Source organism: Platichthys flesus, chromosome 20, assembly GCF_949316205.1.
Source record: "Platichthys flesus chromosome 20, fPlaFle2.1, whole genome shotgun sequence".
NCBI lineage: Eukaryota > Metazoa > Chordata > Actinopteri > Pleuronectiformes > Pleuronectidae > Platichthys > Platichthys flesus.
The window spans coordinates 7,041,486-7,058,225 of record NC_084964.1 but is presented as its reverse complement, the minus strand read 5'-3'; the positions used below and the strand labels follow the sequence as shown (position 1 = coordinate 7,058,225).

General features: G+C 39.3%; 1 protein-coding gene across 1 annotated transcript in view; it reads left to right on the top strand.

Annotated features, from left to right (window-relative positions):
- Window positions 1-3,956, top strand: part of LOC133931862 (ras-related protein Rab-26) — a 65,575-nt gene extending 61,619 nt beyond the window's left edge. Inside the window, exon 9 of the mRNA XM_062378808.1 lies at window positions 1,846-3,956. Within this exon, the coding sequence (XP_062234792.1) occupies window positions 1,846-1,948 (103 nt within the window). The 3' untranslated portion in view covers window positions 1,949-3,956. The remainder of the gene's footprint in view (window positions 1-1,845) is intronic.
- Window positions 3,957-16,740: the final 12,784 nt, after the last annotated feature.

Genomic DNA, 16,740 nt, shown 5'->3' with positions numbered 1-16,740 from the left:
TCACGCAGTTGGCCGACAGACCCAGATACTTCCCCCTCTGACCAACAAAAAAAATAAATATATGATCATAACAAAAACAGGGCTTTAGACCCCCAACTCAACAGTTAAAACAATACAAACTGTGCCACTGTGACAAAGCTGCTGGAACTGAAATTGCACAAAGTGCTCCATCTTTAAATCACCTTGAGATCAGGAACACTTGGGGCCTCATTTATAAAATGGTGAACATATGGGGAATGCCCCAAAACAATTATCAGATATGTTTATTATAAAAGCGTGCGTAAGCCCACCTGAAAGCCATGTTCCCTTAACAAATTAAAATCCACCTGGAGACGTGCATGTGTGGATTCTTCCCCATTGACGCCCACATTCAACCGTAAATGGTTAAAGGAAAATGGTGTGGTGGAAGAGCAGAGAGATCTACAGAATCTAAATCAAAGTTAGTCAGTCGTCATTCGCATTCATCACGCACAAGTATTTGTTTACAGCAATCAGACTGGTGACTCCACACCCTGACAAATTGACCACGAAAATCAGTCAGGTCCTAACCTCCACCTCTCTTTTTTTTAAACTCCTAAAAGAGGCATTGCGGTTTAAGTAAGATCACATTCTGTTTCAGTTAACAAGGACAGTTATGAACACATTTATGAGCAGAAGGAAAAACATTCAGCACTAATGTCTTAAAAACAAAGTATCAGTTTGGTAATATGAGGAAAGATATAAAATGTTTTTTTTTAGATGTAGAGGCATTTGTTCCCTGCAGCCATGGTACAATACAAAATGTCGAAGACCAACAAGACAATAAAACTCCAGGAATCTTATTTGTCTCAATAATAATCTTAATAACTGATATTAAAAGTGAGAATACCATCTTACTCAAACATGTAGTGTTGGACAGTTTGTGTGGGAGCTGCATCACATTTGTATTATTTTTATTGTGGCAGACTCAATGGGTGTTGCCAAGAAAAGCATTCAGTCAGGCAGGGAACAACCTGCTGGTACAAAATGTAGCAGTTTGGTCTTACTCAAACGAGAGTAAGATCAAACAAAACATTCCAAGACACCCAAAGAAAAATCATAAAACTAAGTGCAACATTTCCATAGGCAAAAGCAAGAGAAAAAGTAAAAGCCTTAACAATAAATCAAGTATCTATTGGTTATTAAAGCTGCCTTGAATCAGTTCCCATAGCGTTAGCATCTAGACAAAATTAAAAAAGTGGCAGTGAACCCGTTCAGCCGTGTGATGTTTCCATTACTGCCGATCAGGGCCGGCGTCTGCTGCAGAGTCATCTGAGCCAGGAGGATCCATTCCCATTGCAAACAAAGGACAGATGTAATGGGGGATCTAACCAGTGGAAAAGGTGCTTTATACTGCAGCCAGCCAACAGGGGGTGAACAAGACGCCTGGGCTTCACATTTTGGCTGCTATTGTGTCATCCATCTTTTTCCAAGGCCTACGGTTCATATTATTTATGGCAGCATGTCTTGTCAGATGGCAAACATTTGAACTGTGGCAGTTCAGTGGAAATGGCGCTCTTCTTCCTCCACGACAATCTGTGACTCGCCTCAACGTGCCGCCAACTCGCCAGTGACTTGGCCGAGGGACCTGGGCCAGTGACAGCAGGAGGAGATGAGGGGAGGAATCGAAATGAAATCAAATATGATCGGTCACATTTCGTAAAAGAAAGAAAAGGATCTGCGAATAATCCCATTCACAGTAAAGTAATTAGGTTTTACAGTTGGAAAGGTGTTAAAAGCTCTGATTTTATTCTTAATTGTTTTGTAAGTTGCCACCACTCTTTGTCAGTAGTGCTAACCTTACCTTATCACCTGTCTGTGTCTCAGGGAACTGAAGCACAGGACCATGAAGGAGCCTGACCAGCCAAAGTTTCAGCTTCAGGAGTATGTCGACCAGGAAATGAGGACGGTTGGCTGCTGCCGCTCGTAGACAACATGCCATCTGTGTGTGTGTGTGTGTGTGTGTGTGAGGGAGGGAACGTGTATGTACTGTTAAGAGTATGTATTAAATCTGAGTTTGTGTGTCTGGGAATAATCATGGATTCTCATTGTTTGTAATATTTATTTTTGTGGTGATACTGCTAATACGCTCTCTCTCCCAACCCACCTGTTCTCTGCAACTGTGAATGTAATATAAATTCCACATGTCAAAATCAACATGCATGTTTATACACACACGCAACCTTGTACTTCTATCTTAGTAAGGACACTTATTATTTCTAATGCAGTCCCTAATTCTAACATAATCCAAACGTCCCCTCCTTTGCCAATTCAAAACACCACACTTGGGCACAATGAGTACTCCTAATTAGCTAGGTGGGAAACAAATACAGTACTTGTCAATCAATAAGGACACAGGATGCCACATCTTGTCAAGCCCTATGAGAAAAATTGTGATTTACTGAATATGGGCTATAGAACAAAAAAAGTGGTGAAACCTTGAGGTCAGAAGTTTAGATCCCTCATTTGGACTAACTACTAAAATAGCTCACTGAGGTCATAATGCCTTCACAGACTGCCCTTAACCTAACCACTGGTTCAAGAAGCCTACCGGAAACTGGGGGGGAATACTAGGCTGTAAAAAGTATCTACAAAGATATCATTACAAGTACACACACACACCTGTTAAATCCATTCTGTGCCATTTTCCATCAGCGTGACAATGTACATATTTCAAATCTAATTTTACTTTTGTGTGCCGAAATGTTTGTAAACGCCTGTCTTGTTGACACTCAAGTATATGGATACAGACATGTTAAATATTGAATCAATCTTAATGTAATAGAAATAGATCTGATGAACATGTTTTTACGGATGCATTTCTGCTCCTGATGTTAAACAGTCAAATGGCACTGTGTGCTGTTTTTGTACAGGATGAAATATAATAACCGTTTTTATTACTATATCCTAGTGATCAACTGTCTGTAGAATTTCTTTAAAGCTCTTTGACATTTTTCCAGTTTGAGTTTAAAGCTTTGATGTGTTCCATTTAATATGAAAACATCTCTCTCTGTCATTATTAGACCATGTTCATTCAGTTAATGCATGTAGGTGTTCACTGACCACTTCTGTACTTTGCATTTGACTTTTTGGAGAGAAATCTGCCATGTTGCATAATGGGAAATAAGTGGAAGATAATGCTGCTTACTGTAACTCAAGGTTTTTTTCTGGATCGGTGAAAGGTGGTGAAAAGCCTCAAAGAAAGACCTTGCATTCATTTTGTGTTAATATTGCTGTTGTTGATACATTGTACATCATTCTCCACTTTGTGTACATATCACAGTGAATTTTAAACCACCCTGTGTACAAAGGATTTCATTTAAAAAAAATATTACCTTGAAGAATGGGCTGGGTGATTATACCAAAAATGATAAAGAGAAAGATTTTAATATCAGTTGATTTCAATAAATATCACAAAAATTAGTTTTAGTTCAAAGATTTTTGCTCCAGAGTTAAGATTATGGTTTTAAAATATTATTTATAAGCAGATCACCATGCTCTCCTGATGAATCTGCTATATATATTGAACTTTTGTTATAATGTTATTGATAATTATATTGAGATAATCCTTTTTCTCATCTTTAATCACCCGGCTCTGGTTCATTTTATGTCACCATTATAACTGTGCTGATCTAATGTTGTGAACTGAAAGATGTTGCTGTTTGTTGTCGATTTCAGGGACGAAGAAAGACGGAGGATTCACGAGCAGAGGTTGCTTTGATTAAAAACAGATTTTATTTATTTTTGTCAGATGTTTTATCGTAGCTGGTTCTGCCGATGTTAAAAATAATACACATTCTATTGGAAAATCCTTTTAATAAAAGATTCAAAATGCAAACATTTTACTCAAACTAAATGAGATGTCAATTTATTGTTAACTTGTAATCTGTAACTTAACTGAAATTATTATTGTATCAATCTCAAGTATCCATTAAATAATCGACAACGTCTGAGTCTTTGAATGAACCGTCATGAAACTTGGATGTGGATGTGCAGCACCATCGTGTGGCAGTCACTTGTTATTACAGTATAAAGAATCACCACTCTGAATTGAATACAGGTGATAGCGATAACATTTTCTTTATTACAACGATATTTCTGTAGAAATTAACATTAGTCCTGATAGGCGCTCAGTTTAAGACCCCACAGGATTTGGATCTCAGATAATTAGTTATCAAATTAGTAATGTGCAATGCAATAAATATAAATCTAGCCATCTTCGTTTTACCATTATTGCTTCAGAAGACTGTTCTGGCGTGTTAGCTTTGCTAATTAACAATCAATTTGATATTCGATCATTTCTGCCCACATCATAGTCCTGAAATGGCCAAATTAAAAGTTACCAATGATCTGTTCAGCTGTGGGCAACAGACTAGTATAATTTATGTGGTCTGTCGGTCAGAGCCCGGTCATGCCAAGCCAAATTCTCCTTACATTTTCTCAGAAATTCATAAGGAAAATCTTCTGAAACTTGACATACTGACAGTTTGGGTTACAATAAACCTGATAAAAGCGAAATATCCGTGACAACTATCGGAGATTGTGAGCGTCACAGCGAAAGGGGTGTGCAAATAATAATGGGCACAAGACAAATTCTTGTGATAATCAAAACACAACAACACAAAATCGACAACACAAACTCAGAGGACCAACTGAAGGTGTTGATCCTCCGACAGCAAACAAACACCTGCACAGGGAAACCAAAGGTCCTTATAAACCCTCGCAGTCTCAGCCCATTGCCACCAGCTGAGGGAGATCCAAGGTGCATCCCATTGCGCCAGATGAGCTGGGGAACCTTGACCTGGATTCCATATGATCTCTATGGCCAAGCCCAATTTTGCCTTGAATTTTCTCAGACATTCTATTGTAAAAACTTCTGAAACTTGACATACTGACAGTGGGGGTTACCATGAACAATAGTGAGGTGAAATATCTGATTAACCTCTCAAGGATTTTTCTTAAAATAATATTTAATAATTTAATAATATTTAGTATGAGTGCCATACTGGAAAAGTGGCCAACTTTGGCATCACAAAAAAAATCTGTAAACTACCTATCCCCCATTCCAAATCAATATTTAATTGCATGTGATGAACCTACAAAAATGGAAGGATACAATTTTAACCCTAACCCTAACTATGTCTGGTTATCCCACCGCTAACACACCCACTACAGCAAAATCAGTGACTCCCACAGATAAAGAAACATAGATCAATGCAGACAGTCTCAGGTATTGTGATCTAATCGCTCCTTCATGACACATTGTGCCCTGAAGTAATTGTTCAGCCTCAACCATTCAAGTTGTATTTCATTATTATTATTATTATTATTATTTTCCTTGCTAAAAATCTTTATGAAACTTGAATTCTAAAAGAGGGAGAGAGAGCTGGGACAGATAAGACTCTAGGAATATGGGAAGGGACATTTAAACCAGAGCGCCTCTTTTTTAAATCAGTAATTACTGAGCTCTGCTTTGATGGCTCAGCCAGTATTTGATGCCATGATATTCTGTAACAGGTTGGAACAGAAAATGGCAGGGAATGGAAGAATCCGTGGGAGGAAGAGATGAGATGATTTGACCAGGGAAGGGCACAGGTGAGCAACAGAGAGCAGGAGCATCATGACCCACTGTAGGAAGGGAAGACACAAAAGCAAAGTTTTCCCTTTCGATGCTGAAATAAAAAGACCAGTGACAGGAAAGCCAGACTTTCCCTCGCTTGCTCCCTTCCCAGAACCAGCATGTCACCAAGCCCCCAAATCATCTCTGCTCATAATTAGGAGGTGAGGACTTTGTGTGTGGGTGGATGAGTCAAACACAGGGGGGTGCTGTTTGTTTCCTGTGTGAACCAGTAGTCAGTGTTGCTTCCTATATCCATGACTGTTCCCTTACTGCATGTTCATAATTGTAACCATGGCAATTAAGGCCCTGCAACCTGAATTGAGTAGGCCTACCCACTTTGAACCAAATCCAGATCTTTTACCAAACCCAAATAAGTCGTTTTTATGCCTAATATTCAACCAAAATGTTACTTGTACTATAATGATATAATATGAGTGAAATAAAGCAGTCAATGCTATGATGTGTTATCACAATGAAATCAATCCTGTCACTTCTGGGTGGGGCTCAGTAACTGTCTCTTAAACTGCAAGTGGAGCTGTGAGGTATGGAGACAGAGATCCTGGGTGGGGCCAGACATTCTTAGATCCCACTCAGGAAATGAGGAAGGACAATGGTAAAATACATTTTGCCATTTTAAAGCCATGAGGGCCATTTTTTTTAGGGGACAATCCTTTAAATACACAACTTTAAGGAACAAATAAGACTTTTAGAGGATTTAAAAAGCTACTGGAGTGGGGCAGTTGAAGCCTCCAGTCTCAGTCTACCGTGGAGTTGGAGACAAGCTTCCAACGTTAAAAGTATTTGCTGATTCATAGATTGATTCATGATTTTTCAACAAAGACGAGTACTGTATTTTGACCTAACCTCAAAACTTCAAAATTTGAATTGGTATAAGGGTGTTTTGAAATTATACCTGTGTCCTTTGTAATAGTTGGTGGTGCATTAAGAAGATATTGCAATTAAACATTTACTTCTCAATTTGGAGAATAGGTACATGATGAAATCTGCTTCATGAATATCAGGATATTGTAATTTAGAAATTCCACCACATAACTATAAATAAATAAATCTTAACCTTGCTTTTCTACACTGTTTAGGCAGTAGGTTTAATAACACTGAGCTTCCTCAGGCTTTTGGGCCCTTCTGGTGCTCTAGCATGATGTTGACAAAGGAAATCTACTGAATCCAAATTGTTTTCCTGTCCAATTTCGTTTGCTGTTGATCTCTCTCTCTGGGTGTTTGTGTGTGTATGTGTGTGTGTGGCTGTGTTATTGTGTCCTCCGTCGTGTTTGGAAAATATGTTCCAATGCATACGTGATAAACACTGTCTTTTCAGACAGGCTGTGACTCAGGCTAACAGTGTGTCTACTGTCCTTAAAACACCCCAGTCTGGAACACAATGATAATGAGCCAAAATATGTTTTGGTGTTCTCTCTCGTTCACTAGATTCATTGTCACCTATTAGAAGAGAGATAATACTAGGCAGATATTTGTCTGCTAATGTCACACATTCATTTTGGTAAAATGACCTTAATAAGCCGCGGCTAAAATTTGACCTTACTCAAACTCACCACGTCCCATTCAACTGTGAATCATTGATCATTCCCTTTCACCGGTCTTACTTGTTTTAAAGCGCTCAAGATTTTAACACAGCACAAAATGATATGATGGATATCAAATATTTTAGCTAAAGTACGTTCTCAAATATTTGTATATTAATTTCTGTTTAGAGTCATGATAAAGATGCCAGCACTTAAGTCCTTCTAACAAAATAACATGAAATTGTTAAATGATCAATTTCCATAAAAAATGTACACCAGTTTCCTACAGTGCATACACGTTTTGATGTAGTTTTCACTTGTAACACTTACTTATCATGATTACGTCGACAGTGAGCCTTTTGTAATCAAGCTGGTGCAACCTGTAATGTCTCATACGCTCAACAGGGGCCACTATTGTATCACAGCTTAGGTAGTCACAGTCAGGCCTCCTCGCTCACTCAGGCCATTTCTTACACTAAATAATATCTAGGAGTTAGAAACAATGAGCCAAAGACTTCATTAACAATGACTTAAGGAATATTTAACCACGTGCAACATGGTCTCTTCAAGATCATTAAGGATTGAATACAATGAAATGCCTCAAACAGAGATACTGTCAGGTTTTTCTACTTCCTTTAAATCTATCAGTGCTACTATTAAGGCCATGTCACTGTAAAACATTTCTGCAAAACAGTGTGCGCCTTTACCTCCTCTGCTTTTAAATGTGTTGCCAGGGTATTCTGTTGTTAAAGGTGCAAGGCTCTTAGTCTTTAACATGAGACAGGCTGAAAAGATGTCATGTGAGATGAGATGCGTGAGTTAAGACGTATAGGCCAACTACAACTGATAACACAAATGTTTAAATTATCTCACATAATGCATTATTGATCGTACATCGAGGGCAGAATTATCATAGAAATAAGATAATTATCATACAGAATCAGAATTATTTTATTTGCCAGGTATGATTGCACATACAGGAAATTGCCTTGGTGTTGTTCGTTGGTGCACTGAACATAAAACAATAATATGGAAACAACAATATAAAAACAACATAAAAACAACTATATGAAACATATTCAGTACCAGAGTTATAGGCACTTGCGGTGCTAAGGTGCAGAGATTGGTGATAGTGGCAAAAATATATCAAGTATAAATTATGTGCAGTGGGGGGCAGAGTCAGTGTGATGCAGAGTCAGTGTGATGCAGGGGGCTTGTTTGTGAGCCCCATGCCATGGGGAAAAAAACTGTTCAGATGGCGCAAGGTTTTAGTCCTGATGTCCCGGAACCTTTTTCCGGATGGAAGTCTCTGGAAAAGGTGGTGCCCGGGATGGGAAGGATCAGCGATGATCTTGCCTGCTCTCCTACTGGTCCTGGAGTGGAACAGGTCTAGGAGAGCCGGCAGGTCACAGCCGATGACCTTCTCAGCTGACCGAATGATCCGCTGCAGTCTGCCCTTGGCAGTGGAGGCAGCGAACCAGAGATTGATAGATGCGGAGAGTATGGACTCAATGATGGCTGTATAAAATTACATATGAAAGAACTGTGCATAGCTGGCTAGCAATACGTTGAAAGGCAGCATTAGGAACACAAAAAGAAAAAATCTTAACCAGCAGTAAATCATGAGCAAATTACCACAGATTTCACACATATCATTTATGTTGCAAACTTCACTGGCCAACGGTTTTTCCTGATACATTTCCTCCTTGTGGAAACAATTTGCTCCACAGTTTTTATTTCCATCCAAAGGAGCAGGGCACACAGATGATCGGCTCCAGCAGTGGCCGTGCCGCATGAATGTGCGTAAATGTGTTCAATGGTGTGAATAAGTAAATAGTACACGGTCATCCTCGTACCACTTGCTGGCGGAGGCCCTCATATGACTGAGCGAGGGCCATCTGTTGCACCGGTTGCTCTCTGTGTCATTAGCCCTATCTCAGGGCACCATAACCCCAGTGGCTCTTCTGTAGTGGCCAATGTGTGTGTGTGTATGTGTGTGTCTGTGTGTGTGTGTGTGTGTGTGTGTGTACATTTGCTTAACCCATTGTGAGTTGCCAAGCAGTCCACTCTACTGGGCTAAAATGATCAGGAACCCCAAACAGAGGCATGTGATATTTGTGTGCGTGTGTGTCTGTGTGTGTGTGTGTGTGTGTGTGTGTGTGTGTGTGTGTGTGTGTAGAAAGGACTTGTTGGAAAAGCATCATTCTGGATATCCTCAGGTCTTTTCACCTACTATGTACATTTAAATGATCCTGTATCATAGTTGGCGCAATAGTGTGGAGCTGTAACATTAACACCACCAGATATTCAGCCCTGGGTTATTTTTAAAGGGAGATAGTGATTCATACTGAGTGACGAGGAGCTGGGTCTTTTTGTTGTCGTCTGGGTTTTAGGGCTCTTTCACTTTGTCTTCTTTTGAATCTTTAAACCTTGTTGGGACAACACTCTGTGAATTCAGAAGCACAATTACTATCTTACAGGTCTAACAATAATAAAAAAGGCATTGCACACATTGCCAATTGACAAAGCATGAAACTGGATTTAAATGCAGTGGATTGGTTAACCAAAGTTTGACTGTATTGGACTAAACCGGACTGGCATTTCAGGAATCATTTTTCATCCTCTGTTATGACATGGCCCAAAACACTTCGCGTAATTTTTAACGTTGGTGATGCAGGAAATGTTTCTGCAGTTCTTGTAAATGAAGCCTAATGACCTCATTGAAACAGATTTATTATCAATACTGGAAATAAACACTTCATTAAATCGTTAATGGTGTTTGACTGGGCAGACGTTAATGTGGATGAGGTAGTTGTCATCTGCACACGTGGATAGATTGACATTAGGTTCCATATTTGTGTTTGCACGCATGCATGTGCGCGAGCCCAGGCTTCTGTTATGGTGACCGCCGGCCATCCAGCTATGTAATCCCATTAAGATAAGCCTTCTCTCCGATCGGCTGAAGAACGTCAACAAACCACGGGCATAACCTCCAGCTGTGACACACACACACACACATGTTCTGATCAGTTTCTTTACTCAGTCTGTGGAGCAATAAGAGTGGACCACGTGCATCTACTGTTTGTATGTTTTCATCCATGATCCACCCATTCTGACATTTACCTGATAAGATATGAACACAAATGAAGTGGAGGAAGGGATCATGGCACAATAAATACTTTCAGTGAAATGATATGGACAAGGAACTTTACTGCGCCTTCTTATTATCTTGAAGAAATATTCATTACGGGTCATTTGTACAGTACAGGCGCAGTTAAATTCAGGGTTTTGAAACGGAAAAAGATCTCTGCCAGGACGAGAGTTTTAAGCTCCACATGAGAAATCATCCCTGTCCATTCCAATGCACCTGAAACTCTATTACTCATGTACACTGGCCATGTACCTAATATAAATACTCAGCGGAAGTATGCTTTGTTGTGGATAAAATAACGAGAACCAGCACTAGTAAAAAGTTGGACCCGGGATTTCTTTCCTTTGACTAACTATGCGGTATTCACTGCTTGTAGTTGAAGCTGATGCAATTTGTGTCGGTGACTGATTAAATCAAGAATCAAATAGGACCTGGTAATGCAGATGCATATGCGGGTCTGCCATGGGCTTTTTTAATCTCTTTTATCCAATTACTGTTCTGTCAATAAAGGCAAATTGCCCCAGCCCACCCAAAAAACCTAAAATAAAAGCATTCATGGTTGTCTGCAACTTTGCTTCCAGTAGTTTCTTTTTCTAACTATAGGACTATGGCCAAGCACATTAAGATGTATTGGCTAATGTTAATGCCTATCGATGTCCGTGATAGTTCCCACCATAGCTTTGTGTTCCTACAGGACATAACAGGAAATATCCTGGATTGAACTGCAGCCATTTTAGTCTGAACAGTAGCTTTCAGGCAATGGATCTGTGGTTGCAAGGTCCCACCAATCAGTCTCAGCTGTCAACCATGACGTGTCAATCATCACCCGGGTTTTATAGCATCAGACAACCAATTAAAATAACTTATTAAAGGCAACCTTACCAGACAAATTTAAACTTGAACATATATTGTGAGTAAAATGACAGAAACCTTTCAGAAAATCGCCATCCACTAACATGGAGGAGGATTTATGACCTGTACTGCAGACAACCATCTTTACAGCCTTCGGAATGGACATTAGCATTCAACCATTGTTTTTACCTAATTTGAGGACTGTGGGGTTGAACAGGTTGGTGTTCAGCTGCCAGAGAGCGAGAGAGGTAATTAAGAGATGATTAAAGTTGATTAGCTCTGTTAATTGATCAATCCCTCTCTTAAATGGCGCTGCATGATGCTCCTGATGAGAAGGACAGCGTGCAGACCATGAAGAGACCACCATGGTACTGCACTTATCATATTGTATAACGAGTCTTGGACTGACATTATTTGCTAGAGGTGCCGGGCATGAAGCACACATCCTGAAGAACAATGTCTTTGAGCACAAACTCACGGTGGCAATGTGAGGTACTGCTGTTTGAACTCAGTTGAAGGAGTAACACAATACAGATAATATGGATGGGAATAAAATGCAATAAAATAAAATGCAATGATGGTATGATCTTGTAAAAGAGTTTAGTTAAAGGCACTTGTGAATAAAAGTTTTGAGTCTGGATTTAAAGACTGAAGTGGATGGGACAAATACCACGAGGTAGCTGGTTCCAGGTCTGTGCTGCATCATATCTGAAAGCTGCTTCTCCGTGTTTAGACCCATTAAGAGATCAAAAAAATAAGCAATGAAACTTTAAAATCTTGTGGCTTACTGGGAGCCAGTGTAGAGATTTAAGAGCAGGGTGTGATATGGGAAGTTTTTTTTTGATTTGCGTAACAGTCCATTGCAGAGGTGAATTTGACTGGAAATGAGAAGCAAACAACTTTTCCAAGTCTGGGAACATGATGAACAGCCAAGCTACTAAACAATCAAATTACTTTTCTACATTGGCTTTCTTTAGTGGTTTTACACCAGTCACCTCCATGGCAGGAGCCAGGAGAATAATTTAGTCTGAGACCTTTTGGGAGTTAGCTGTAATCCCATTCCATATGGATGAACAAAATATTGCTTCTGTTCAAACAGCCAGTGCTTGGGCCAATTCTATTTTGTTATTGACTGTATCCAATGTTTGCCTTTGCTCAAAATCCCTGCTGCTTTAAAATTAGGATATCAGGCTTTAGAGGAAAGTAGGAAACATTTGGTTTTGATTGGGCTCCTCTGGGGCCTCACTTATTCCAGAGGGGAAAGTGTGTTCTCTCTGTGCCGGTGGGGTATGATTTCAAGGACAGTATTTTTAGCATTATGATGGATAAAAAGTGTTCCCACTATGGACTGCATGTGAGGATGGATTTGGACCCTTGATAACAATTGAGTCACGATGCATCTTTGTCCGTGGCTGATCGGGAAGCTGGTGGAGGACTGATTCCTGAAAGGGATTTTCCTGGACTAAAATGATTCAGAAATGATAACCCTGAGATTTGTCCTGAAAAAAGTTATTTCAGTTAGTTTCTGCTAGCTTCCTCAGTGCTACAGGAATAAAAGATGTGACCATTCAATATCAGATGTGATTATGCTATGGTGGCTAAATTGTCAGGATATGTTTTCTTCCATATTTCCCATTTATTTCTCTCAGGCCTTCACTTTGTCTACTTGACATCCGTTTTGAATTCTCCTCTTTTGGCTTAGAAAACTCTTAAAAACAGCTTTAGCCGTGGTTGCTTGGATATTCAGATGTTAATAACACATCTACTTATTGAATGTATGGCGTTGAATTCATTCAGGTGAATCATGGCATTTGTGACACCCTGACATATGCCTTTGTGCCACCATAGGTTTGTTGCAACCACCTGATGACAACAATGACATTTTACACAGAAATTCATGGTCTTCTTCTGAATAAAAACGAATCTCTTAAGTTAATTCTAATTAGCAAATAATTTAAGATTCATTATTTATAATGAAATACCAACAAATACTAAGTTTCATGCTAACTAGAAAATGTTGTCATGATGTGGTGAGCAGGTGGACCCAAATGCACGAGCTTTGTTTGTGAAAGACAGTTTATTTAGAAGAAGGTAAATTAAAAAGACTAAAGCATGAGGAAATACTAGTATCAACCGATGTTGAACAAGACAAACTGACAAAGTGAAGGGGAAACACAAACTATATACAAAAGGAAGGTGAAAAACATGAGGAAAAAGGACAAAGGCAGGAAATAAAGCTGGAGACACACACATAAATAAATAAAACAAATACACAATAAATGGAGAACTCTGAGCTGCACACACACAACATTGCAATAACAATCCAAACAAGAAAAAACAAGGCAGTGTCCATGATCAAAAATGTCCACACAACCAAAAATCCAAAAAAGTCTTTATAGAGTTCAGGTCTCAGAATCATGACAGTTAGTATGCTGGTGTTAAATAAAAAATGTGTTACGTTGCTTGTGAACACACAGATCTCCAGTTTAACTTATTTTATCTGAGAGATTAATAGAAGGAGCTCTGGCAATAATCACGGCTTTGGGCAATTTTACCAGTGAAATTGTCACAGAAATAGAAACTTGACCACACCAACATTGTGAGCATGTTAGTATTTAGCTAAAAGGCTGCTGTTCAGAAGTACATGCACAGAGCTGTTAGCATGGCTGGAGAGTTAGTGGTAAGATACAGGCAAGAACTTCACACTACTTTCATTAACATAATACACTCCTGATCAAAATCTGAAGACCAGTTAAAAAATTGCATCAATTTGAATTTTGCACTGTTGGATCTTAGGAAGGTTCTAAGTAGAGCTTCAAAATGCAAAAAGAAGAAAGGGGAACAAGAGCCCAAAAGTTGTGAGCAGGCAATTTATTGAAAACAACAATTTAACTGAAGTAGGCTGTTCATCAGCTGATCAAAAGTTTAAGACCACAGCTAAAAAAAAAAAAACCCTCCTAAAACAGAAATTAAGTGTCAAAAACTGACTCAGTAATGAGTAGCACCACCATTATTGTTGATCACTTCAAAAATTCGTTTTGGCATGCTTGATGCAAGTGTTTCCAAAAGGCTAGTGAGAATGTTGCACCAAGTGGTGAAGATGGCTTCACAAAGGGCATCCACTGTCTGGAACTGAAGTCCATTTTTGTAAACTTCCCTTGCCATCCATCCCCAAATGTTCTCAATTGGATTAAGATCAGGGGAACACGCAGGATGGTCCAAAAGAGTGATGTTATTCTCCTGGAAAAAAGTCTTGGTCAGACGGGCATTGTGAATTGGAGCGTTGTCCTGCTGAAAAACCCAGTCGTTACCACACAGACGAGGGCCCTCAGTCATGAGGGATGCCCGCTGCAACATCTCCACATAGCCAGCCGCTGTTTGACACCCCTGCACAACCTGGAGCTCCATTGTTCCATTGAAGGAAAAAGCACCCCAGATCATGATGGCACCCCCTCCACTGTGCCGTGTAGAAAAAACATCTCAGGTGGCATCTCCTTGTCATGCCTGTAACTTGGAAGCCATCAGGACCATGAAGGTTACATTTTTTCTCGTCAGAGAATAAAACTTTCTTCCACCTTTGAATGTCCCATGTTTGGGGCTCCCTTGCAAAGTCTAAACAGGCAATTTTGTGGCGTTGAAGGAGACGTGGGCTTTGAAGACGTTTCTTGTTTTTGAAGCTCTTCCTTCGCAGATGCCGTCTGATGGTTATTGGGCTGCAGTCAGCACCAGTAATGGCCTTATTTGAGACGAGGATCGTCCCGTGTCTTGACGAACAGCCATTCGGATCCTCTGGCTCAGCGCCGGTGAGATTTTTTTTGGGTCTACCACTTGATATTTTTGTTCCATGACCCTGAGGATCTTTTAAGAAATGTAAAATGTCTTACGTGAGATGCCTTGTTTATGCAGTTCAACAATCCTACCATTTTCAAAGACGGTGAGCTTTTTTGCCTTTGCCATCAAGAGATCTTCACAGTGTGATTACTTGACAGGAAATGACATGGAATCCAAATTTTTGCACAGATTTTGGCTTTTAAAGGCTGTGGTCTTAAACTTTTGATCAGCTGATGAACAGCCTAGTTCAGTTATATTGTTGTTTTCAATAAATTGCCCCCTCACAACTTTTGGTCTCTTGTTCCCATTTCTTCTTTTTGCATTTTGAAGCTCTACTTAGAACCTTCCTAAGATCCAACAGTGCAAACTGCAAATTCATTCAATTTTTTAACTGGTCTTAAGATTTTGATCAGGAGTGTATAACAAACTCTGAAAAGTGAAGCGATTATTTCTCAAACCGAGGTGGCAGCACCAGTATCTGCAATATTTTGTCTTCGTCATTGCAATTACAGCAGGAGGTGGAAACAAGTTGTTCGTCTTCTTTGATGAGAAAAACAGACCCGATAACATTGCTTGAACATTTCTTTCCTTCAAAGTGTTCCCCTGTACATAACAGTAGAGGCCTCAAGACTCAGCAGCTAAAGTAATAAATGAAGAATCCAGGATTGAGCATGCACAAGCAAGTCAGTCATATTCATCACTCATAACGCTGCTAAATTTAGATTCAGATTAAGACACATGCCTTGGGACTGTGTTAGAAAATGAATCACTGGCTGGAATAAGTTGCAGTTTGCAGACATGCATCAGTTTGGGTTCCTTGGCTGTCCCCTTGGGCCTTTTTTACTACGAGAATTCCCAAAAGAGGCATGCAGGATGTTGTCCCAAAATAATACAAACAGTTATACAAGCAGCACAAGTTCTAAAGTATTGAAAATCCAGTCTTTTATATGTGTGAGTTGCTGTCAGTTCTGTTTACTGACAAAAACAACCAAGTTACCAGGAATGTTAAGAAGTTCTCAAGAATTTGTCGTTGAGCCAAGGAATTATCCATCCATTCATCTTTGACACCACTTTTTGCTGAAGCCAGTCCCATCGAATTGAGGTACAGTCTGGACAGTGTTTAGTTTTGTTTATTTCGCACAACAGTTGCTGCAAATACAGCATGTATAACACAATCTAAACAAGCTCATTTTTTTTGCATTTCTAATTCTCGCTTTGATACAGAGAAATCCTATAAATGTACGTGTTCTTTCCACAAGCAGGACAGTGGACAGCAGAAAGCAGCAGAGCAGAGTAGATGACATATTTTTATTTACTTATATATTTTTATACAATTTTTACTCTGTGATTTCATTATTGGCCATGGCCCAAATGTTTTAGCTCTGGTTTAAATTTGGTAGAGATCACTGCTTCATAGGTTTAATTAATCTTACTTGGCTAATGTTCAATCGTAATATTGCCTCTGGACGCAGTGGTCACAACCCCACAGTGTTGGCTAGAAACACATATTTTTGCTTTTCTGAACTTTTGTGTAAAATGAATTCAATTTATTTCCAATAAGGTAAAAAAAAAAATCTAGGAAATTTGCCCTGGTTATTAGAATTAGATTAGAATTAGCTAGATTAGAAAGCAATAGCCACAAACTAAACAGTGTGAATTATTTACCCAAGATTCTCTGATATTAGAAAAAAACAAAAACATGTTTAAAGTAAGATCTAAAATAAAAG